Source organism: Opisthocomus hoazin, chromosome 19, assembly GCF_030867145.1.
Source record: "Opisthocomus hoazin isolate bOpiHoa1 chromosome 19, bOpiHoa1.hap1, whole genome shotgun sequence".
Lineage (NCBI taxonomy): Eukaryota > Metazoa > Chordata > Aves > Opisthocomiformes > Opisthocomidae > Opisthocomus > Opisthocomus hoazin.
In genome coordinates, this window is record NC_134432.1 from 9,225,047 (window position 1) to 9,250,861 (window position 25,815).

The 25,815-nt window shown below is 47.2% G+C and overlaps 1 protein-coding gene across 1 annotated transcript in view; it reads left to right on the forward strand.

Annotated features, from left to right (window-relative positions):
• The window catches only part of PAPPA (pappalysin 1), a 183,148-nt gene that overhangs the window by 97,313 nt on the left and 60,020 nt on the right, over positions 1–25,815 (forward strand). The window contains exon 10 of the mRNA XM_075439777.1: positions 8,610–8,806. Within this exon, the coding sequence (XP_075295892.1) occupies positions 8,610–8,806 (197 nt within the window). The remainder of the gene's footprint in view (positions 1–8,609; positions 8,807–25,815) is intronic.

Sequence of the window (25,815 nt, forward strand, 5' to 3'; positions counted from 1 at the left end):
CCGCTGTGACTGATGCACCCCTCTCCTACCTCTTGGCTGCTTTTCTTTCACCTTGCTCTTGATTACTCCCGGGATAACTGATTTTTGCGATTACTGCGGATCTCAGCCAAGTTCAGGCTGACATGTCCTGTGTAAAACAGGCCCCAGTCGTAAGAGTTATGATTTGCAGTTGTGGGGACCCAGAGCTTTTAAGCACTTGATCCGTTCTCACTGGACCGTTGAGAAATGGGTGTCTAACGAGCAGCTGAGCACCTTGTCCTCGGTGCGCGCTCTCCCACACACCGACGTTGTACACATGCGTCTAGATACATGTGCAGACATTGAAAACGAGCGCTGCTTTCATTTGCATTCCTTTTGTTGGGTGCGATGTGCATTATGCATTGATTTTGCTCGCCAGTGCTGAAGAAAGAGAAGGATATAATAAAAAAGATGCAGAGATCAATAAAAAAGAAGGGAGGGGGGAGAGAAAGTAATGTGAAAAGAGATGAGCAAAGACTGATAGACACGTTGAAACACAGCTGGGAAGTAGCTTCAGAACTTCTATCTACTCTGAAGTTTGCCTGGTAATTTATAGGGTTTTCAGTCGCATCTTATTGGTGTTGTTATTGCTACACTTTATCTCCTTGGCTTAGAAGGGACTCTTCGCTAAAGCCTTTTTACAACAAAACAGGGCAGCGCTTCCGCTAACCTCCACATGTGAGTGGCCCCGCTGAGGAACGTGAATGTTTCAGGTTAGACGCACGTCTCCGTGGTTTGTTGGACCAGGGCCTCAGGGATGTAAAATACAAAGAAAAGGCACAGAGCAGAGGAAGAGAGAAAATAAATATATCTAGCTCTTGAGTTTACCACCGATTGCTGGCATGTTTGAAGCATTACTCGCCAGTGGTTGTTCAGGGAGAAGTATGATTTTAATTTGACGGTGATCCTTAAACACCTTTTCTTTCGCTCCTGCTTGGCCTCAGATGTTTTTTTGCTACCTTACAGATCTGGATCTGGCCTTCTCCTCCGAGGCCTCTCCCTCCAGCTGTGAGCCTTACCTTTGTGGGAGCTCTATCCTTTACGTCTCCCATTATCCATAAATTAAGCATAGCACTTTCCCCTAATCTTATTGTTTGGCGGGCTGCATTGCATTCAGGGAAATGATTAATATTCATGAGCTTGCTATCTCTGTTTGGTGCATAATCCTCTAGGGAAATTGCAGTGTTAAATGAGTGACACAAACCTAATTTTATATGTCTTTCCTTTCCTTTCTTTCTTTTCCCTTTTTTTCCCTTTCTGACAGAGAAGTAATGTGCTTAAAATAAATTGATGGATGACCATCCATATTCATTGTGGGCAGGTTGTGAGAGCGCGCCTCGCTCCCATCCTCTCCCCCTCCCGGCCTCAGACCCCTGTGCAGGAACACAGCTTTGACTGCTGAAACCGCGGCCCCACACAGCCACGAATGGGGATTTCGCCTTCTTTCACGAGCAGTAAATAGGCCTTGGCTGACCCTGCCGAGGGCTTTCAGTGGAACAACAGCGCGGGAGAACCCGAGCCACCTTGCAAGAGAAGCTCGGCATCTCACAGGGCATCAATAAGACTGAAGCATTGACCACGGAGCTTGGGAAAGCGTATTGCTGTCGATAAAGGAGCTGAGGTTCTATAGCGGAATTTCATAGCACATAGCAATGAATTTACTGACAGGGGCCATTCAGATGATATTTGTGTGAATCCTTCAGCTCAAGGCAAATACTTTGAAGCTGACTGTTTCCTGCAGCTCATGGGAGCGTGGCTGCATGTTCTAAGATGTCTAAGCAGTCATTTGGCAAGTTAGTAATAACAGTATAGTCATAAAGTCTCTTAAAGTGATTTTCAGACTGTCATCGTTAATAGTGCAATCTTAGCAGGGCCAGCTGAGCCGCAGAGCAGAGAGAGCAGGCATCTTGGGCAGCGAAATCCAAAGGACAGATGCTTTTTTGTGGGGGAGAATGTGGGCTGGAGTGGTATTTGCCTGCATTTTTCCCTAGGCCAGGGACTCCAGCCCAGCTCAATCCTGCTTTGGTTTTTAGGACACAGCTACACTGAGAGCCCAGCAGAAGAATTACTCCTTTGCTTGCCGCATCCTCACGCGTTACTCTCTTCGTGGATCCACGGCTCCTCATACTTCCCTCCTTAGAGCATCCTCTGTGACTCAGCCAGCAAATTGCTGTGCTTAGGGGGTGATGCTGAGCATAAGGCCTTCCTTTGCGGTAGCATCCGACCCCACGCACAGACAAGCAGTTTGTTTGCCGTGGTGAGTGGCATCTCTGGGTTTTTTCTCTTGGGCTCCTTCCCAGCCCCCCGAGCAAGTGGGCCGGTGTCCGGAAGGGCCCCGCTGGCCAGCCCACTCGTGGTCCTCGTGGCTGCTGCCTTGTGTGACAGAAGCCTCAAGGCTTTTGGTCAAACAGTCTCCAAGTTTAGCTAATAAATCTCTGTAAGTCTGAGGAAATACTGAAATATTCTCAGCACCGCTTTTCTGATTTATCCAAGCACTCAAGGAGGAAAACAAGGTTAGGTGTGAAGAAAACACGTGTTGTAGTGGTTTTATAGCGTGCCTGGTTGCCTGGGGTTGGGGAGAGGCCACTTTGGCTCCTGTTGGCTAGCCACAGAGCAGGTAAGGTCTGACTACCACTGCCAGCAATGGAAAATATCCTTTCACTTAAGTGACAAAGGCTCATGTTCTTGGAGGTGAAATATCAAATTTCAATGCCGGGCTCTGCGAGGGAGTTGTAATTGTATCTGTCTGCAGCACGCAGATCAATTGCATAATTGTTGTGCTCCGACTGCTATATCATACCGATGAGCCGAGTCACACCAGACAAAGAACAAGCCCAGGAATGTGTTTCCACGAAGCAGCTGAATTAGCAGGGAGCCGCGCTCCGCAAATGCATTATGCCCGCCTGCTCGGTTGAGGAGATGCTCAGACACAATTGTCATATTGTATGGAAAAAAGCCTCCTGCGAGGCCCCTGGATGTTCCGCACTAGATTGCAACACCCGTGTTGCCTTCATTTCCAAGGTGTCTGTTTTGTTTCATTGAAGCAAAACGTCACAATTTATTGATATGTAACTTTATTTGGAGCAGTCTGCCCAAGATCTGTGTAATGGTTTTCCTCTTTTCAAATCAGAACATCCAGGAAGGAAAATAGCTCTCGAATATTTTACTGTAGCAGGAAATATCTCTGTCTCTGGCTTCTTCAATATTAAAGAAGAGATTAGCAGATATCCTGGAAGAAGGCCATGGTATTCACTCTCTTCCCACTAAAGCCAAAGCTGAAACTCCCATAGAAATAAATGGAGCAGGTTCTGCGATCGCTCAGCTGCCGGGTTCATGTGATCTGCGCTGAAATTATTTCTCCTTTTGTGATGGAAACCTCTGCATACGTTTCTTCTCATCTGTGAGTGTAAACACCAGTGCTGGAGATGCCAGTTAAGTGACGCGGTGGTAAAATCATGCTTCTGCAGAAGTTGCTGACTTTGGTGAGCCTGTGAGTTAGCCCTCGCTGTGTCTGACGAGGCCTGCACGCCTCTGGACAGACCTTCCGAGGGTTAAAATGCGGAGCTCACGCTGTTCCAAGATTTTGTTACTCTGAGACAATGCTTCTGCATTTTTGTCCCCCCTTTTTTTTTTTCCTCCTTTTTTTTTTCCTCCGACCAATAGTTGTGTGGCATGAGGTTTGTTACAGTTGGAAACATCCCTAAGTAAACCAGCTGAGCTTAAAAATACTCCTTTTTTTTGTCTGGCCTGTTGAGAAATAGTTCTTATTGCACAGAAGACCATGCTGATGTCAATCACTGCTGAAAACAGGAAGCCGCCCCGAGTGTCTGTCCTCAGCTCTTTGACCATGCGGCTCGGACATTAAAAGCCTCGTCGGAGGATGTGCCCTGTGCTACGGATTGGAGCTCTTTTTCTCTCTCTCTCTTTTTTTTTTTTTTTTTTTAATGAGGTGGAAGGCTGCCTATCAGAGATAAGTGTATATCCTGCATGTCTGCTTCCTGATCTCTGCCAGACCTCATTCGTGTCGCTGGTGATTTTCCAGCCTCGCGTTGAGCAGGTGACTGCGATGGGGGGTTACCTGGTCTGACGGGAGCTTCCTGGGTGCTTTCTCAACCCTCCACCTTACCTTGTGCATCCTTTCATTGCTGAACCCCGGAGCAGGGGTTTGTATTTCAGTACAAAACACTGCCTTTTGCAACTGTGCTTGGGCAGCTTAAGAAGCAAGCAGAGATGGAGTTTGCATTGTTTTCTGGTGCAACACACAAGAGTCCCAAGATCGGTCTTGATCTTGAAGCCCAACTGCAACAGTAAGCAGGCCAGGTCTTGCCAATCTGTTTCCCCAACAAATCCCCCTTCTCCAGGTTGACGGAATCTCAGGAATTCCCGAATGTCACAGAAACCTTTGCTGAACCAGAGACTGTCTTCTCCCAAAGCAAGGGCAAGAGAGGGACTTTGGGCCCAACATTTTTGTGCCTTCAGTAAGATGTTTGTCATGGAAAAGAAACTTGGGCTGCCTGAGTGAATACATGTTCCACGAGTTCACCCCAGGATCCTTCAGCATCTGTTGTCAATCCCCCGGAGATGCTGTCTCCTGCTGCCAGGTGCTACGCCTGCAGACATTTTACTCTTCTAGATTTAATCTGGATTTCCAGGCAACTGCTTTTTAATTTTTTGAAGTCATCTTTCCTTGAGGACAAATCAGATTTCCTTCATGTTCCCTTCCTCCATATCTCCTTCAAATTAGATTTGACTTTGATGTGAGAAGTCCACGGTGCTGATGAACATAGTCCACACAGCAGGCCATACGTGACCAATACATCACTATGACCTTCTCCAGGTCTTGGGAGCCTTATAGATGTCTGTGGAGACAAGAACTAGCTCATATTACCAAGGCTTTGGATGCATTTCATGTCACAGTAATTGAGAAGAGAACAGAAAAGGCATTTTGCACCATTATGGAAATAAAGATCTTAGCTACTGCTTCCTAGAAATACACCACCCCTGACACTGCCCTCCCCGGCTCTGAGCCTGTAGGACTCTACGGATTTAACTGAGCTGTGTTCACACCACTGCGGAAAGGGAAGAAGCCTGTTAGTTTTTATTTTGTGAGGGCAGTCGTAGGCAGACACAATCTGGTCGTTCTTCACTTTGCTTATGAAAATGTGAAGCCTAATGTGTAACCTGCTGAGCATCCAAGACCGCAGTAAGAATCAGGAGCCAGAGCTGGTGCTCAGTGCCGGAGGAAGGAAGAGCCTCTCCTTTTTGGCAGCCCACTCGGTGACGTACCACATTTGGCTGTTGTAGGTTGATGCAGTCCCCCTTTTTGCCGTCACTCAGAAGTATGAAGCTCGTGGGCAGGAATAGTCTGCCCCTCTTCTCACCAACGCTCCCCTCAAAGCATGGCGTTGTGCGCTGCAGGGTGATGTGGCAGTAGTAGGACTTACAGATCTTCCTTTAAAGAAAACTAGGATTGTAAAGCCGCTTTCCCGCATCATTTTCCAAAGCACACAAAAGCGAGCGGGCACCTAATCTCTCAGCCTTGGTGTGCGGTGTCATCCAGCCAGCGAAGCCGAGCTGCAGTGAAAGGCAGGGTGCTGCGACGCGCTGGGACCAGCACGGCGGAAGGGCTCGTGACAGGGCAGTTCCCGAAGACTTTGTTAATCATTTAGGCAGTCTCCATTTAATTCAGACATCTCAGTCTCTCCATTCGGATCCTCCCTCGGGTTTTGCAGGCTCCGAGCAGACAGATTTATTGGGGTCTTAAGCATAATCAGGAACAAATTAGCCTCTGTTAGGATCACACACTGGCCTGGATCGCAGCTATTCAAAGGCTGCCTTCCCAGCCATGTGAGCATGAATTAAGTCATCGGATTGGAGTAGGTCTTGAGTATTCTTTTATCCCAAACACATGATCTTATCAGAAGCCCATTACGTTTATCATCGCATTAGGAGGGAACATTTGGAGCCAGTGCAGGAGTATGTTGCTATATAAATGTTGTGCTGACTTCAGTGCCTGTCATGAAAGTAAGTCAGAGCGTCAGGAACACTGGGGAAATACTGGCTAAACGCAAATGCCTAAGATTAGGCTGTGAGTTTCTGGGCATGTGTCTGCATCAGTGGGGTGGCTGCGCTGGGGATGTGTCAAGAGAGCGTCCATGTGTTTGTGTGTCAGTGTTTCTGTCAGCGTGGGTGTGCAGCAGGATGCGCTTGGGTGCCAGTGTTTCTCTGTAAGTGCAGATCTGGCTGTGCATGTGTTTATATGCTGAAGATTGGGTCTGTTTAATATGGTAGGGCTTTTCCTATTTTTTTTTCCTTTTTACAGAAATAAGCTTCTTTTCGTAAAATGACAAGGAAACTCTTTTTCCAAAAACATTTATTTTCATATGTTTGGGATTTTGTTTTTGAGGATTTTTGATTGCTGACCACAGTCTTTCCAGAGCTGAATATTTCTGAGATTTCTGCTGAGACTCTCGCTCAAACTGGGACATAGTGCTCTGAAGCAGGTGAGCCGCTCTGCTTTATCCCGCTGTTCTTGGGCACAGCAGAGAGCTGGCCTATGCCTTGGTGCATCTCTGCAGAGAGAGGAGCGGAACGAGAGATGCAGATGGATAAGGTGAGCGAACCGGGAGCTTGTCTCCATGGCCGTCACAGTTCCATGCCCGCTTTGTCTTTTCCGTGAGCTGGCCAGGCACAGAGCGTGTCTCTCCCTGGGGTGGATGAGCCACGCTGGTGCAGCGCTGTGCCAGCGTTAATAATCCTTGCAGAGAGACAAAGTATGTTGCAGGGGTGTCCAAACCGGGCTCTTGGGCACGCGCGGTTCATGAGCAGTTGCAGCACACGTTCCCAGCTGGGTCCGTATCAGATGGGTGCTGCTGGCATCAGGGCTGTTGGGCAGTTGGGTCCTGGGAGGAGGCAAGGCAGCGGGGCGGCTGGGGCCAGCACTGCTGGGTTGCCTTAGGGCCCGTCTGCCCACCCGGCTAGCCCCCTCCCACCATGGGGTGATGGCACACCCCGGGGAGCCATCGTCGTCTGCTGCCTGTGAAGCACATCTCCCAAGCTGCCTCCTCCCAGCTCTTCGAGGTGTGTGGTACATGTTTGGTGGCTCGCAGCCATAGGAAGATTTTAAGATGTGACATGTAGGGTCAAGAAGTTTGGCCGCCCTGGGAATATTCGCACAGATGTGGGGCTGCACTCATACAGCTGAATGACTTCAGATCCATGCTGGCTTCTTTTTGCCAACTTGGAGTACTGGCCCAGCAAATACACAGTTCCCCCCACTTGTCCACATACACAAGTTGGCCACAGAGTTCATGGTGAAATGAAACCGTCATGACGTTCTTCCCTGATAGCCTTTTCCATTCTTTCAAAACTCACACTCTCTTAAGGACCTGGAATTTTGCACGGGGGATTGGGAGGAAGGGAGGGGAAAAGGAGTGAAAGTCATTAAATAATTGAATTGCAATAAACTGATTTTTTTTCTGGCTCATGATGGTATTTCACTGTGTAAACTAGGAGGAAAAATAAACAGGGGATTTAGTAGTTTGGAAGTAGCTCAAATTTGAGCAGCCGTTGGATTTTCTGACACCTAGCTCGAGGTAGTCCAATGCTACCGACGGGACTCTCCTTAGGGATCGTCTCCATCAAGTCCAGCTAGCAGCTCTGGCTAATTTCCTACCGTTTTTTCAGCAGGCTTATTTGCCAGACAAAAATACAACAGGCTGTCAGAACTGGATACCTCTGGGGAATGGCAATGATAATACAATACAAAATAGGATACCAACAGGTCAAAGGTTTCCATTTCACAGAGTACTCTAATGACTGAAAGTCATTATTGCTATGCAGTCTGTTTGAAAAGAGTAGATGGATCTCAGTTCAGTTTTTAATGGGCCAGTGTTACAGAAACAACCTCAAAAATTTGGCATCTTTGTTGGCAGTCTCATTAGAGAAGCCACAGAATAAATGGACAAGGATAATAAAGTCTCCTGCTGCTTTTGATCCTTTCAGGTCAAATCTGAGTCATGTTGGTTGAAGCTCTGTGTGTATGTGGCAAGCTTACCCTCACACTCTGTGTACTGTATCTGCTCTGTGGATAAACAGATCTGTTTGGCCCCGTGGTCACTACGCTGTGAACTTGGCAGTTTTCACCATCCCTAAATTCACAGTTGCTGTTGTTCTTGTTTTGCAGATATCTTTTCAAAACAAAAAGGGAGACACTGCAGACCAGACCCTCTGTTGGCATTTTTCTATCCAAGTTGGTGGAATTATGCCAACACCCGCATTGTCTCTCTATGTATTTTCTACGTCTGCTTTCTTCTGTTTCCATCCTTTTAAATGGAGATAGATGAAAATAAGCAGAAAATCACTTATATTAGGAAATATCTTGGGGGAGATGCCCAATAGCAAAGTTGACTCTTGTTGCTTGGCCTTCTTAAAATCAGGTTGCTGTTGCCTAGAAGTGACCAATGCTTTCACTTCGCAGTGACCTGGTCCAGCAGATACATGACCACTGATGGTACCAAGTCCTAGCAACTAGATTGCAGACATGTGTAGCCAGTCCTTTGTGATTTCTTTTCTCTGCTTTCTCCTGGCAGATGAACCCAGCAGGTGCTATTTCCACGATGGTGATGGAGTGTGTGAGGAATTTGAGCAAATGACCAGCATCAAAGACTGTGGCGTTTACACTCCCAAAGGCTTCCTCGATCAGTGGGCTTCCAACGTCTCCGTCTCGCATCACAGTGACCAGCAGTGTCCAGGATGGGTGGTCATCGGTCAGCCAGCAGCAACCCAGGTAAGGAAAGCATACTCCTCTCCTGGAAAGCAAAGGCCAGCAAGGAGCAACTTTCATGAGCGTAGCTAGATGGTCGGCATTCGCTGTGTGATGTTACCCCTGCCTGTTAACTCACTGCTTCACCAGGGAAGGCTCCTGACAGCAGTTTCCCTCTTTCCGAGCCTGGTTAGTAGAGATGAATTGAAGTTCAGTTCCAATCATCCAACTAAAAACTGGCTGAGGTTGTGGCCTGCTCGGTTCAGTAAGCTGCGTAGGAGCCGCCTGAACTAACTATTGTCACCTAAAAGACTAGACAGGCTCTCTGCAGCTAGCACAGGGTCCTGTCTTGTGGTGGTGAGTTCTGAAGGCTGATGCCGAATAGTTCAAAAGAGTGTTCTTTCTTTTTTTAATAGTTTTGTGTTTTCTGTCTCCTGGTTTCATAAAAGCACGTTATTGTTCTATTCTGAGAAAGGTCCCGTCCATTCCCAAAGCCATTCGTTAGCTTTAACCCTCTGCTTACATGTCTCCTTTGTAACATAAATAGCTCCAGTTACCATAACTTTACTTTTTGTCTCCCTGAGAGAATTAGATCCCAATGAGTTCAAAAAGACATTAGATAAACGCCTGGAAAAGAGAGCTGTACACGATGCAGAAGCAACAGTCCAGATGCAAGCCACTGACTCAGGAGAGCCCACATTGCTGCTTGTTGGGGTTTTAGATAATACAGCAGGGAAAGGATCATCATATAGAAGAGCTGCTTCGTATATTCCTCCTTCAGCATCCACTGTTGTCCCTTGCTAGAGATGGAGCCGTGGATTATGTGGACTTTTGGTTTGATGCGGCAAAGTTGTTCTTACTATCTAGTTGTTTGGGAGGTGTCTTGAGTGGGCAGTGCCGAGGGGAATGCCGTGTCACAGATGTGACAAGCAGATTTCTCCATGAATAGTAAACGCTGAGCATTTCCAGTTGGCTTGCAAGAGAAAACATCTTTATCCAAGAGACTTGGCCTTGTTCACATTGCACAAGTCTGTAACAAATTAATGACCAGGTCAGTTTTAAATCCACAAAGCGTGGTTAGCTAGCATAGTACCAAGACAGAATCCCAAGCCCAGTATTGCCTTTTTGTCATGGTCTTATTTATTATTTTGTACCGTCAAAGGAGCTTTCCTCTGGACCCCTACCAGCACCTTCTTAACTTCTTTCTCATTCAAGCTCCCTGTGCTGTAGCACAGTCCGAAGCCCACAGTCCCCAGTTCAGGTGCTGCTCTATGTGCATGACCCCAAGCACTCTGTCCCCATGCAGTCCCAGCGGGGAGCTGCCCTGATTTTCTCCTGATGCACTGGTAGAACTGTAGCCACGCCGTGCGGTGGGTAACATATGGTCCTGTGGTGGAGGAAACACCACCACGCACGCAGCAGAAAGCCCTGCTGTGTAGCCACAATTCGAGCATGTTTGTTGTACCCAGATGAGATGAAGTTGTCACAGCCTTGTTAAAAAAAAAAGAGGAAAAAAAAGCTGTTGTATTTATAGGCAGAGCACTAGTATATCACACACTGGCAGAGTGAATGGGAACATGCCTGCCTGGCCCCCGGGGAGATAACAGTGTGCTATTTACTTCCAGCAAAAGGAATTTTTGCTTTAGCTCAGCTGGTCCTGTTACAGCAGTTTGAGTGCATGGGGTTCATTGACCTTTTTAATCATATATGCTGAGAAGGTCTTTATATTCCCCACAACAAGACAGCTTCGTTGGCTTGTGAAAGCACCTGACTTGTCACTCCGGAGAGTTTAGATGGGGCAGCAGGTCATCAGTCTGTTAGCTAGCGGAGATGAAAATTAACCTAAGATCTCCTGTAATCACTGCATGTAATGATCACTGGTGTGTAAACATGTTTGGCTTCATTATCTGCGCAAGCATTGAGCCTTAGGGGGTTTTTGTACTGATGAAAGGAGCACCTTTCCTCACCCAGATACCTTGCAGAGTAGGTTGTGTGCTTGCTGGTGTTGTGCAAACTTTTCGTGTTGTTGCTGGGTAGTTTCCTGATTAATCAGAGTGGCATTTGTGTTGGCTTCTCGTCAAGAATGCCATGAAAGATATGTTTGAGTGGAGCGCACAGCAATGTACAGAATGCATAAGCTGCCTGTTTGTTAGCCATCCCCGTTCCTCGTAGTTGCCCCAGCGGTCTCAAGGTGCTTTAAAGCATTTTAGGCATGTCCTTCATGATTTGAGCTGCTTCTCATCCTTAGATATCTCAACACCCATTTCTCTGCATGACTGTTGTAGTTTTACCTAGGCTGTTTCCGAGGAGCGGGCGTCGCAGGTTGGTTTGTTATTGTGGTATCTCTCAGCAAGATCTACCTGCGTGCACTTGTTTACTGTTGGAGGGTTGTTTATGAGCACCAGCCGGAGCACTCTTGCTTGTTATGGTAGGGTTGCTTCTGCGGACTGGCCACCCCGCGCCCGTTCGCTCAGCTCACCCAACACATTGCCCATTTCTGCAGTCGGTTGTTCCTTAGCAGTGGGGTGCCTGCACTGGCTTAGGATTTCGAGGTGAATCTTACATGCTGGTTCCGTACTTGTTCGTGCGAGGCTGCTGAATGGCAACATACTAAGCAAGAAAAAAAAAGTTCACAGTATAAGGTTTGTTTTGAACAACAAAATGCTTACAAAGAATGACACAGTCTGGGCGAAGAGATACACATTTGACAAACGGAAAGGTCAAACAGCCCCCCCCCCCCCAAACAATCACTCTTTCTGCAGAAGCAAGGCTGATAGACAGCCACTTCTACTTTCCTGGCAGCCGCTCTTCAGTGCTGATTAAGAAATATTCGCAGTACTGACAGCATCATATTTAGAGCCAAAGAGGACCAGTCAGCAACATTGCACCAGCAGAGAAATGCGAGTACCGATACAGGGTATTTTTACAGTTTGATTTCTAATCTGGCGTCCTCCGCAGAGCTGGAAGCAGCTGCTGCTCGGTACCTGCTGTCGGAGGAATTCAGCAATACGGGCTGTGCGCTCTCTTGGGCTGCTCTTTTCCCTCACGCTCTTGCTGTGAGTTTGTAAACAGCCTCTCCTTGCCATCCGCTGTGTGTGAAATATTATCGGTGTTGATGTACTGGTTGTGTGGGGTTTTCTACAGCACTGTTTATTTCTCGGGGCCTTTCTTGTGCTAAGGATTATTGATGCTAGCATTAAGTCATCAGCTGGTGTGTGCTGGCAAAGACTACAAAGAGGCAGTAGCACTGGGCAGATTTATACTAGCTGAAGGATGGATCCAGTAGGCATAAACAGACAAAGCGTGCTTTGGCTCATCTGTTTTGTGAATAGCTGCAATTTTTTCTGTACTGGAAGTCCCCAGGGACTTATTTCCCTGACTGGTTTGTACCCAGCTAGGGTCAACCTCCTCGTTACCATAAGGAAGGGATAGGACATGGCCTCCTGACACCAGGTTAAGCATACCTGGGCTTGAAAAGGCAGGAGTTTAAAAAGCCAACTCGTTGCCTATCCAGACAATCCTGTTTGTATCGTCACTGCTGAAGCTGCGTCAGCGAGGAGTGTGAAGTGGGAGCATGGAGTGTGGATCAGGTCACTGTAGAAGGTCAGCTGTCCTGTAGGGTTCAAGAAACCAGGGTTTTGCAGTGGCCTTGGTTGACTCAATCGCTGTGCTCCCGTTGCACACCAGTTTTGGTTTGCCACCGTTTCCACAGGGTGAGTGCTGATATGTTAGTCTCTCTTGCTAGAGTAGGTTGTACTGAGCAGGAAGGATCTGGGCATTTTGCTAAAGTGTCTTTTCTGTAGTCTTCTATTTCTGCCTTCGGAGGAAGCCCCTGACAGGCCTGCTCCATGGCTTGGGCAAGAGGAGCAGAGGCAGGTGGGTGCAGACCAACCGCAGGAGGCTGGAGATGCGTTTTCTCCTCTCCTCTTGCTGGTGGCACTCCTGCTGTTGGAGAACTGATTTGTCGGCAGTTTCCCTTTGGGCCTGTATAACAGAGAATGATAAGAAGGGCTTGATGGATCTTTAGATGGCTTATTGCTGACCTTGTTACTCCTGCAACAGCAGTGTGTGCTGAAGACTTGGAAGCTGGAGTGTACATTGGTGATTTAGAGGGCCAGTCGCCCAGTAACTCTGTCTTTCATTGCATTTCCTCCCAGTTGTGCAGCAGTTGTTTAAATCAAGTAACCATATATATATAGATAAAAATATTTTTTTTTTCTCCCTATACCATTGTTTGAGCTTGGTTTTCCCCTGTACTGAAAAAGCCACACAGCTCAGGCACAGTTATCCGAAAGGAGACTCTTTCCCAAGGCTGCTGGGCACAGACAGATACTGGGATTTGTTTTTGTTCCCGGACAGACAAACACACCCTGTTCTCCTCTGGGTACCCCACAGGGGCTGCTATGGAGTAAGAAGTTGTGGAAGAGGGTTCTTATTACATCTTTCCCACAAACAGAGGCCCCCTCCTGCCCCTATTACAGTTCCCACAATTGCACTCATCCAGACTCACTGCAACAAGCCTATTCTTCTACCAGCAGCAGAAAGATGTCTAGAATTGCAGTATGTCTGAAACTGCCCACAGAAGGAGAAGAGAGGAGCACAAAAATAGTCTAAATACTAGAATAAATAACGGTAGAGCAAGGACTCCAAGAGTGGTAAGAAAATACGCTAAAAAATTGGAGAGAAAGATGATGAAGTTCTCTGCCACACAGTTTTATTCTGTCTAATAAATACAACGCTGAAGATAATTCCCCAAAGATCCAGTAAAGCCAACAAATAGAGTAATCTTGAACAGGAGTGGGAAGAGAGGAAACCTGCGACTGTTAATGGAGAAGCCATTCCTTTCCTTTGGGGTGATCTTGCTGAGAAGAGGGAGGGCGTCTGTCTGTCGGCTCTGCAAGTGGCCCTTTTTGAACTTCCCAATTCATAGCCAAGTCCTGTTGCTCTTCAACGGTAAGAGTTTTGTTGTGGTTGGAGAGATAGAAAAAATCCACATTTTTAATAAGATGATTTGCTTTGCAAATGTCTTTGTTATTTATAGCTGAGACAGGCTTTGAACCGCTGATCTCTGGAGGATGAGGGCAGAATCCCACTAAGAAAAGCCATTAATGAAGGAACCATGAGTGATCAGAGACCAATTCTGGAAAAAGATGAACTGGACACTGTGCACAGGCTGTCGCAAGAGGAATGTAGGTTTGCTGTACGCATCTGAGCTCATTTCCAGTACTGGCTGATCCACCAGAAGGCTTCAGCTTAGGTTACAGAGTCTCCAAGTTTAAAGTTAGTTCGAGGGGGTCCAAAACTTCGTCTTTGTTTCAGCCTTCTCCCGGATACTACAGACCAGCCAATTTGGTCTTTTGCCTGAAGGCTGGAGTTTCATCACAAGCCTGGCCCTGACCGTCAGGCAAATGCAGGCTGGAATGCTCCTTCCTTGGCTTAAGTGATAGTATTTTTCATATTTTTTCAATGTATAGGGTTTAATTAAGCCTTATCACAGCCATACTGCTTGCTTTCTGTTCCGTTTTACAGAGGTGGAAACCAGAGCACAGAAAGGTAAATCTACTATTTGAGGATTAAACCTCAATATCCTTCAGAGATGTTGCAGGCACTGGGCATTATTGAGCCTAGACATCCCCAGGACTGGGAAGTTCAGGACATCTTGAAAGGGAAATGTTTATATCTTGGATAAAAAGAAAACTGTTCAGGGCCTGCTGAGAGTCGCTGTCTGGGACCAGAGATCTGGAAGGGCTTTGGGGTCATTAAATCTGCATTTTACCCTGTCAGCCACCTCACATCCTCCTCTTTGTGAATTAAGCAGACTTTATCCTAGTACAGTTTGGCTGTCAATTCCCAGTACAAAAGAACTGGAAAACCATCACACCAACTCCTTGCTTTAATGGCTGGGCACTTTGTTTCTCACCTGTCTTGCTGGGAAAGCTGGAATTTGCCAAAAGAACTCCGCTGGTCCTTATTTGCACATTTGCGTTTCTCCTTTGCCTCGTTGGAGGAGTTGGTCCGTGTGAAGGGTCCACACCAAGGTGAGGACAAAGGTGTGTGCTAACATCAGTGCCATGGCTCCTGCTCAGGAATGATCTCAGTGTTCCAGGGAGGTCTCTGAAGCAAAATAAAATGGGAAATGGAATTTCTAGGTAGGCTGGCTTGAAAAAGGCTCAGTTACAGAGAGATGACTGAGAAAGAGCATTACCCTTAACGTTGATCCAGAGCTGTCTGGAGAAAAGGGGATGCTGCCCATCACCTGGCTGGCTGCTCCCTGCTGGGCTGGATGGTGATTCCCTGCTGCTCACCCCACCATCCCCACGTCTCTCAGCGCTCCTCTGCTCCTGGCAGTAGTAAAGCAGCAGACCCCATGGCTGGTGTCGTAGCCTCTGGCTGATTTGTGTAAGAGGACAGAGAAAACACAATGGGATGTCAGGAGATTCCATGCAATTTTGCCAAACACTCAAGGGATGTTTTTTTTCTTTCCATTCCCCTCCCCCCTTAGTTTTTAGAATAATTTTTCAAGAACACATATGCAAGTCATCTAAGGGAAACAGAACAGTGAGTACCAGGGGCTGGTACACTGTGTTCCCTTTGTGTACTGTACAGAAAATAGATAAAAGAAACAAAGGATGATGCAGAGAGCAAAGCAGCCATCAGTACTCTCAGAGAGGTTCAGTCTGACCTTTTCAGAGATGAAGGTCAAACCAAAAATCCTCAGGTGCCGGAAATTGGTCCCATCTTCCTAGGAGTTCCAGGAGACGTTTACCACTAACGAAATGAGAGCAGAATTCCATGCCATTTGTTGTTGCTAGAGGTGAGAAGAAAGGCAAGAAAGGAATAGCATCTTGGATAACAACAAGGATTATGTGCTTCTTTAGGAAGTAACTTACCATTTTATGATCATACCTGCTGTACACCCAGCCACCCACCTGGATTACACAAGGTAACAGAAAACAGCTTGGACCCTCCCGGCATCAGCAAGCTGTGAAGCTGGACCCCACAGCAGCGGCGGTGCTCGTTAGCACGCACTCTTGGGAAGGGAGACCCCCCTCCTCGGCCCTTGCCCCTCGACCTGCCAGTCTCTCCGGCTGCTGTTGCCGCTCACAAGCCTTGAGATGCAGAGCATGTCCAGCCGTAAGCGTGGGATAGCTCTCCTGCATCCCATCCGGGTTGTTTGTCTTGGGTCCCTCTCCATTCAGAGCAGAATGGTTTTGCATAAATGCATCGACACGTCGGCTTTGTTCATGCATGAAGGGTTCTCGGCATTTCTCATCCTACCCCTGCCCCGGCTGTCTTCTCCCTAACTCCCTGGCATGTAGCTTCACCAGCTTTTGCATGATTTCCCTCTGCAACAGCGAGTAAATGTGCCTGCAGCATTGCTGGTCATTCAAACGCAGTTAAAAATACCCAGTCGATTATTTTGGATAGAATTAAAACAAGTGATTGGAAGGAGAGAACGGAAAAGGGTGCAAGAGCGAAGCCGTAATGGCCTTTACTATGTAATTTGGTTTCATGTTCTGCACAAGAAAACATGTAAAATATGTAAACAGAGCTCTCCGGGATTGTAATGTAGCTACAAAGCCACAGATATACAGGCAGGCAGGGTGCTATTCTTCAGCAGAACGGAATGCCATCCCCAAAACCACACAATCATTTCTTTAAGCCTGAAAGTAAACTTTCTCATGCCAGGAGCGGAGAATTTATTTTTTCTTTTAAAGGAAGGATTGTCTGCACTGCTTGTTCGGAGTACTGTAGGCATTTTAGCCCACATTGTCATAAGAGACCTCGTATTTTGAATGCCAGTGAATTTTAGGGTGTTCATCTTGAGATGTCTCTAAAAGGCATGGTTTCTGGAGGATGGTGCTTACCCAGAACTGTCCTGAAGGTGTCTCGAGTCAATCCCTCTGTCCCCACCTGCAAAGAAGTATCTGCTTTAAAAAGGCAAAAACCAAAACTGGAGACATTTAGATAAACTCCTGAGCTGCTCTGAATCTCTCCTGGATCATGGTGCCTTAGTTGGAGCCGTAACTGTTGAGGAACCCCAAATCAGTGCTCGTTTTTGGAAAAGCTGCCTGTAAAGTTGGAGGACCACTATTTCCTCTGAGGTCATTTCAGTGGTGAATCCGATAAGACGACTTGATTCACCCGCATGGTAAGTGGGCCCCGCTCCCCTGCTATCAGCAGGAGCCTCCTCTGGGCCTGGGTTTCCACCGTAGCCCCAGGGTCCGGCGGCAGACTGTAATGCGTGCCAGGAAATGGTGATTTGCCCGATCAGTGCCATTATCTGTCTCTGCAGGTACCAGCTCACTGGGAGAAGCCCTCATTTCAGGGGAACATCAATTTCTGCTTAGCCATGTTGGTCACTGGGCCAAAATCTTTATGCTTAGCACTTTGAGCAGTGGAGCTTGTTTTCCCATTTGTTGGTAATTAACCCTTGTGTCATTGCCCTGAGAGAAGATGAGTCTCTTTTTGGAGCGAGGAAGCTGACACACAGGATAGAGCTGACCTCTTGCCACCTTTCTCTATCCAAATATCATTGAAAAACCCGCCCTTCTAGCAGAGCAGATCTGTTCTTGGTGCACTGCCGTATGTTTCCACTGTGACTTCTACCTGCTGGAAAAGCAAAGCCTCATGTATGGAAATTTAACTGTTCCCTGGTGGTTGTTTCTGGTGGGAAAGGCCAAGCCTCGGCGGCTCTGAGTTCCTCCATCCCCTGTGCTCCCAGTCCATCCTCCAAGAGCCTGCTCCTGGGAGGCAATGAGGCTGAAGGAGCTGTGAGCTTCCTCTCACAGATGATGCTCGTACTTTAATCCCCCCAATAACTTCTTTTGGCAGCAACTGGGAGCTTCTGTAATCTCCCTTACTAGCCTGGGGCATCGAGGATGAAATGCCCCAAGTGGTCTTTTGGTTTAATTTTTTTGAGTTTGAGGTTTATCAGATCAACCTGGGCTGTTCTGAGGTTGGAGGGAAGCGATGGGCTTCCCCAGACACCTGCAACCAAACCTTCGCTTGGGTGCAGATGTGTGCGGGCTGGAAGAAGCACTGGCTGCTGCTCCGTGGACTCTCGCTGGATGGTCCAGCTCAGGCAGAGGAATTTCTTTGCGCGGCGGCAGTTTCGTTACTCCGCAGTTTCAGGAGGAAAAGCCCGGTGAAGCAAGGGGGAGCCTTCTGATTTGCATACCACAAGCCGTGCCTTCAGGTGTTAAGAAAAACAAGCCACAGGATTTAATCTTAATAATTCACGCTGACGTAGGGCTGACTGGTTGGATGGAAAATGGACAGCCTTTGACTGCCGAGGTGTAACCGTTGTCAGCTCCTCGGGATGGCTCATGGTCGCTCTCCTCCGTGCCCCCCCCCCCCGCGCCTTCCCTGGGAGCCCTGCTGCAGCCTTCCCTCTCGCTGTTGACTGAGGGCCTCTTCCCAATGCATCATCGCCCTGGATGTCTCCAATTAAGGCCTGTTGACAGCCCAGAGCAGACTTACACCCTTAGGATTACAGGCATGTGTACGTCTTCATATAGGGAAGGACAGCAAGGGGGTGTCTGACTGGCTCGCTGGGAGCGCGCTGCGGGAAGCTGAGCAGCTCGGAGAGGGAAAAGGAGCCCGGGAGAGAGAGATTTGCACTCCCGGCTATCCTTGCATGTGGAAACGCTGTGTGATGAGGGTTGCGTGTGGTTTACACAGTGTGTTTACATGGTCCATAACCCTAAACAAAGCTGAAAAGCATGACTTTAACTCGGGAAATAAAAGCGCTGGAAACCCCTGGTTTTCTGCACATGAGAAAGTTTTGTTCTTTAAACACACAGATGTTTTTAAATGAAAAATCACTCTTTTGACCTTTCCTGAATGTGATCATGTGGTCAGAGCTGACATTAACCACTGCACGGCTGTTTGCTTCAGCCGCGGGCGAAGCTTAGCGAGCAATCTCCCGAGCTCGTGCTAGCACCTGCCTGGTCTCACGTCGCGTGGAAGCGGCTCCGGTGCCCCGCGTGCGCTCGGGGCGGTGCAGGGGAGGTGGGGTTACATACGGGGGGTATTTAGATCTACTCCTACCGTGCTGGAAACGAAAGCATTGTGGTTTTTTCCTCCTTGTTAGCTGGCAAAGATGTGGCTTAATTTTTTTTCCTATTTCTCTCTCTTCCTATCAGAAATGTTGCCCAAGTGCTTCTAAGCATCTCTGTCTACCTCAGCCAGTGCGTTATTCTGATGGAGAACTCCTCATCCAGCTGAAGTGCTTTAGGGATTTGTTGTTGTTGCTTTTGGACTTTCTCTAACTAGCTGTGTGTTGTCTTCGTCCAAGCAGATTTGTAGGACTAGCTTTGGGAAGGAAAGAGGGGATGTTACCGAGCCCAGTCCTGCTTTTCCTTGCAGGAGAGCCGAACCAGCAGAGCTACAATGAAACCAGAGAATCAGGTCCACTAATATAAGAATAAAAGTATATTTAAGAGCCTGCTAAAGTGTGGTGCACATTCTGCCTTTGACAGTTTGATTTTTCTGATGCCAGCTGCTCCCAAACGAAACGCTCCAGTCAAAGGGAAAAAAAAAGCTTTAGCTGTGCTCGTCAGGGGTAGAAGCTTATGGGACGGGGTTGTTTTCCTTTGCCGCAGCACCCCACGGCCAGCCTTGGCCCGCGGCTCTGTGTGAGCTTTGCTGCAGTGGACCTGGCCGGTTGAAGTTAGAGACAGGCAGTTCGGGAACCCGAGTGTGCAGCCAACAATAATGTTCTGGCTACCGTATTTGTTTAACCTCGCTCTCCAGTGGATGGATATACAGTCTGTTAAAGCACTTATCAGTCTATAATGCCTTCACACTTTTGTGAGCAGCAATGTGGAAGCTGTAGACAGGAGCTTTGGCTGCGGATTGAAAGTGTCTTTTAGCTGTAATGAGGCTGATGTTTGCACAACTGAAGGTAGAAGGTCTTGTCTGAGCGCTGTTTCTTTATGCAGTGTGTCTGGCGGTGTGTGTTTGGCTCTACTTCTACTGGTAGATGTATCTGTGAGTTTGAACATAATAGCAGAATGCAATTCAGGGCTAATTCTAAGAATTATGCCTCCTAGGTGAGATCCCCGCAATGCTGGGCTGCGAGATGCTGTTGTTTGAGAGCAGCGTCTTTAAGTCCTGCTGCTGTGCTGAAGAAATAGCAGAGCTCCGATATGAATAAACAGGGGCACGTGGCAAAGTGCTGGGTTACGCTTTCACGGGCTGCGTACGGGACTGTACTCTGCCTTGCTCTGCACTTGGAGCCGTCGCTTGCTTTTGTGTCCGTGCAGTGTGTGTTCCTGAAGGGCAAAAGAAGCAGGGGCAAGTACGACTTGCACTCATGACCTCCAAATGCTGGTGCTTACTTGTGGGCTTGTGTAAAAGCTGAGTTGAGGCTTAAATCCCATTAGCACAATTATTTCTTCTTTTTCTCACTCGTTTGCTGTAGTTTCTGTCTCTGGCTTAGCTGATGTCTTTGGGGTGATCCTTTGAACCGTGCAAAAATCATCTGGTTAAGGTTTTGTTGTGAAATCAAAGCTCCATCTTGTTTTTTCCACAGGTCCAGCTAGCTTCCTAGATATTTTGATTACACCTGGCTGGATGTCAAAGTCGATGTGGGTTTGGGATAGGGCCAGTCAGAACTGATTTACAGTTCTTTCAGGTATACCCTATGAAGTTTATGGTTTTATGTGATTTTGATTTGAACTCACCGGTTTTAAATGAAGTTTGCTTTGAATCTGGAGATAACAGAAATTCAAAGGAAAACTCAAAGAATGCAGGTCTGCATGATTTAGAAATTGAAATATATTGTTCATACAGACTCTTTGGAAGTGAAATAACTACATTTTTTTGAGAAAGCTAAAGTTAATAACACACATTGAATACACATGCAGTCTGGGCCATCGTCTAATGGAAATCCCTGTAGCTCCTATTCGCTTTCCTGAAACTAAACCAACTTATATGACAAAACAAAATAGCCCTTGCGTCTCCCACTCATTTCTGAATCCCAGCCCTGTGTTACATCCAAAACTCTACGCAAGGAGATTTCCCTTTGGAAATGAACACTATCCTTTTTATTGTAGAGGAATTTATCATCATGTCACACTGCAAACGAACTAATGATGCCATGTCATATTGGCTGCAGTGTTTTCGTACACATAAAGGTCACTTCCCAATTACTAACACATCCAGCCAGGCCTTCAGCTGAAAACGGGGGGCTCTGTGCTCGGAAAGCTGTAGTAACATGCTAATTGAATACTAAGTCTGCAAGGTGCAGACACCATCAGCTGCTCCAGATTCAGAGGGCAAGTGGCTCTGCTGCGACTGGACCTAGCAACTGTCCACGGGGCTTTATTGCATCCCGCAGGAGACATAGTCTGCTTCCCAATCCCGCAGCTGAATCCTGCTCTTTATTACACGGGTACAATTGACAGAGGAGATTTCCTCTTACTTCTGAGCCAGCTGAATCTGGGAGTAATATAGCATCAGTGTGTTACCCCAGGAGTTTTATCAGCTTCCAGTTGATAAAGCTGCTCTGTTGATCACCTGCCTGCATGCCTTTGGCCTGGAGCAGGACGTGCTGCAGTTTTTCATCTTTTGCCATCAGCCCTTTAAGCACCCCAGTGAAAACAGGCAAAAGCAGACAAAGAGCATGAAACTTAGTAAAATTGTGTTATCAGGCGCAGAGGACAAGGAGAGGTTTGCAGTAGAAGCTGCAATTCATGAGCGCCAGAGGTAAGGGAAGGTTGTTGCTGAGGAAGAAGCAGCAGACTAGAAGGTGAGAAGGCTACTACTGAAAGAGGGAGGACACAGCTTTCATCATCTTGTGCTTACAATCTGTGCTGCTGAATCTTCAGTTAAGTTTGGGGTTTTTATTTTCTTTCCTACAACAGGGTATTTTAAACTCATTGTTAGTGCACATAAAAAAATAATATTAGGTACCGGTTTGGAAAAAGTAACTTGGAATGCTTTCCTTAAGTCTTAGAGGCTGAAATGACCTAATGCTGACTTTCATAGCTGGACAGACAACTGTTGACTCAGATCTTCTGAGGGGACAAATCCAGAACACCAACACAGAGACTAGTCCTAAGTATTTCTGACCAGAACCTAGAAGAAAACCCAGAGCAAAATTTCTGATGTCCTGTGAGTAAGCCTGTGTGTACAGTTGCCATCTGAGCTCTGTGGGCTCCTGCGGTTTGAAATGGTTGTAGAAATTGGCTGATTTTTGTGGTGTTTGTTGGAACCCAAATGGTGGCCTTTTTAATGGATCGGTTCTCACTAATGTGGGCAATTTCATTTTTCTGTAACTGCAACCCAATTCCCAGAGTAAATGAGAAGAACAGTGCGACAGCTTTCAGAACAGATTGGAGGTCTGCACTGCAGTCGGCAGGCTGGGTGGTGTCCATGTGGCAGTCAAGCTGCCTTCTAATACTGGGCAATAAAAAAGCAGGAGTCTTTCTGATATTTAGCAACTGCACCATAGGTCCTCATCCTTGGGTAACATTAACCTTAGGTCTGCAAGAACAATAACGTATTTCAGAATTAAAGGTCTGGGTGACTGCCAGCCTTCATGTCTGGCAATGGAAGGAGAAAGTTTTCATCTGTAAGGGAGGTGTTAAAATGCTGCTTGTGTCATGGCTGGGATTCTCTGGCATGTGTTGAGTTAAATGTAAATAACATTCTGCAGAGCAGTCGGCTAGAAGTTGTAGATTAGTTAGGTTTCAGTAGTACGGTTGAAATCTGTTCTTTAGCTGGGTCTTCAAACACCAGAATATGTCCTGTTCGTGTCTCCACGGGTTTCGTATCAGTCCATGAGCTTTTCTTTGCGCATGTACAACCTCACTCCGGGTGGTGTGTGCTCCCCAGATAATGGTACTGTGGGTTTGACCGATCGATCCTGTTCCTGCTTGTTCTGTGGCTGCTGTTTTCCACGCGGGACAGGGTGTAGCCCGTTTCACCCCCGAACAACACAGCGTTGTCTGCTCGATGCAGCAATGGCAGCAGCACAGTCCCAGTAGAAAGCAGGGAGGGAGAGGCTGCAGCCTCACGTCTGCAGCAGGACCCTGCTGCCTGACGGACCAGAGCTTGCGGTGGCCCTCCACAACCGTACCCAGCTTGAAGACATGGTCTGGCGGAAGCCCCGCCATGGGACAACAGATGGGATTTTGGGAGCAGACAGATCCGTGCGCCAGAGATTTGCTCTGCTTGCAGCCACCCGTGGGCATGCAGACAGGCACGTGCACTCCAACCGTGGCGTCAGCCATATGCCAGAGCTGAGTAGGGCAGCATCCTAGTTTAAATAGCAGCTTTGCCTGTCTGCATTCAGAATTATTTTTGTCTTACAACGTGAGAGCTGAGAACCACCAGTGTATGCCACGCCTGTGGTGCCTGGCTGTGCTTGCTCGATGGGAAGGACAGAGTGAGGTCGCATCTGTCTGTGTTTAACCCACGCCAGTGGGGAGGTGTGTGCTTGTGTGTCCCTTCTCTTTGTAACATCTGAGCACCTTATTGTGGCTAATGGCCTTTACCCTCAAGATACCTGTGAGATGTGGGGTAATATCATCCCTGTCTTACAGATGGGGGCCTGGGGCCTGGAGAAGCCAAGTGCTGCCCAGAAGGTTGTCATGGGGCCATGCACTGGGCGCTTCAGCTTGAGACCTCATCCAGTGCCCAGTCCACAGGATCAGTGATGCTTAACCTGTAGTTTGTCTGCAACAGGAGCCCATCAACACAACTTAATGTTGCCCGAACTAGTGGGATGGCTGGGAATCATTCACAGGGGTGCCTTCCAAAATACGCTCTTCAGCAAATTTTCCCGTATTACCTTGAAGGAAAACATTGTGAGGAAATGGAGTTGAGTGCAATAGTAAATGCGTTTTAGATGTGGCAATGAACTAAACGCTCCCGAAATATCACTTTTCCCTTTCTGCTGACACATTCCTCGGTCCCCTTGAGTAAGAGAAGGAAAACAGGAGAGGCGGTTTGAAGAACATGTTGTCCCTGTGATTGACAAGAGGTTGTATAAATCAGTCAAAGGGAATCCTCCAGGCGTTCCCTCTTGTGGGAAGATCCCACAGTGCTCTCTGGCCTTGTTCATTCCGTCTCTCGACGTTTGTGTACAAGATGTGTGGGTGGGAGACGAGCTGGATTAGAACCTCCAAGAGGAACAGACATCAGCTCTTGTAATTGAAAGCAGCTTCCTGGGGGGGGGGCGGGGTATGACATGGGCTTCCAGTAAGCAGATACAAATAGTCCCCGAATACTCTGGAGCAGATACTAAGCTCCCGTGGATCCCAGTTGCTGTGTGGGTCTGAGAACCTGGATAAGCCCCAGTGAGTGAAGTTTTGTGTTCTGCGTGATGCCGTCTTTCTTCCAAGCAAATGCTTTAGTGTTTGTTAACACCCTGAAATGAAAAGTACATCCATCCGTTCTTCCCTCCACAGCTGTCAGGTGCTTTAGCTGCTGTTTTGCATCACTCTAGAAAACCAGAGGGTGTTAGGAAACAATTTATTTCTCATAAACATGAATTCCTATGTATTTGTATCCATGAGAAGAGGTGATGCTCTGTCTTCCAGGCTATTTGAACTTGTAGCCCAAAAGTGGTGGTACTGCAATAATAAGTGGCTTTACACTGCTGCCATCTTCTAGGGGTGCCTTAAAGCCGGAGGTGTGAAAGAGTCCCCCAGCAAATGGTTCTCAGACTTTGCAGACGTGGCGTGACTCTCAGTAGCTGAGTAGAGCTGAAAAGGGGGTTATTTACCACGTACGTTAAAGCCTGTTGACATGGTGGAGTCCGTAGGTGATAGGGACTGTTTATCCAGTCAGGATAATTTGTTATTACAAAGTCTTAAAGAACTTTCTTGCCATTAGCTGAGTTTACTGGATAGCAGCTGGTGTGGAAGAGGCTCGTGTAGCCACTGCCAATGTCGTGCCTGTTAGACTTTTTGCACTCTTCTCAGTTATTCTCTTCTAAAAGAACTTTTTACCCCAGTACGATTTTCAAACACTTGTCTGAGTAGCGATGGAGCAGTCTCAGCAGGAGGAAGCTTATCTAACCCGTTCAAATCAGACCAGTCCACCATGTCTGCGCACCTCAGCTGCGCGTGTCTCCAGCACAGGCTCTTTGTGCGATGTCAAGAGCTTTGCTAATGTGCTCAGGCAGAAGCAGAAAGGGCTAGAGTTCACACACGCACACAAATCAAACAAGGCATTTAAAAGTTATCAGAGATTTCCAACCCACCTCAGCAGAGGTTTATTTTGGGTTTGATTCAAACTTTTGGTGAAGGTCTGGGTGATTTCTTAATACAGGTTTTCACTCATCCAATAAGTGGCACTTAAAAGGCACCAAACGTGTTTCTTTCAACCACCTTTTTGGACCAATAGAGCAGGAGGAGATATAAGAATAAGAACAAAATCATATAAAAGTAATGAGATCTTTGTTCATGTCAAAGAGCTCTCTGACCATATAAATTACAGATGTGGGTAAGATAAATTCCCTAGCTGGAGAGGTATTAAAATAAAAACCATGCTCCCAACAAGAGACAGGCTGCTGAAAATACAAGAAGGGAGAATTGCGAAATGGTACATGTCGAATTGCTGGCCTGGATTTCAAATGCCAAAGATAGTTTATGTAAAGCCTTGCTCTGCTGTAAAATGTAACACTATCCACTGGCTAGCCTCAATGAAGCTTGGTCCCAGTTGTTTTAAAAAATAAATAAACTAAAAATCTTCTTCCAGCCCATTAAAGCTGATTTATGTTTTGCCCATGGATTCCTCTGTGCTGGATCATGAGGGACTCGGATTATAGAGGCGATTACCTCACTTTTAGCCAATCTGCTTTCTCGTTCCCAGGCATCCCAGGCTCTCTTTGCATTGCCCGGGCTTTGCCTGCCGAGACCAAGAGAGCAGTTCCATGGACAATTAGTGAGTGGGCATAGGATTTTCAATGGTTAAACACATCTGTGTTAATTCTCTTGTTTCACTTCAGGGTTTTCTTTTTGTTTTAATAATCACAGAAATTGCATATAGGAACACCTTTACTGACAGCACATCAC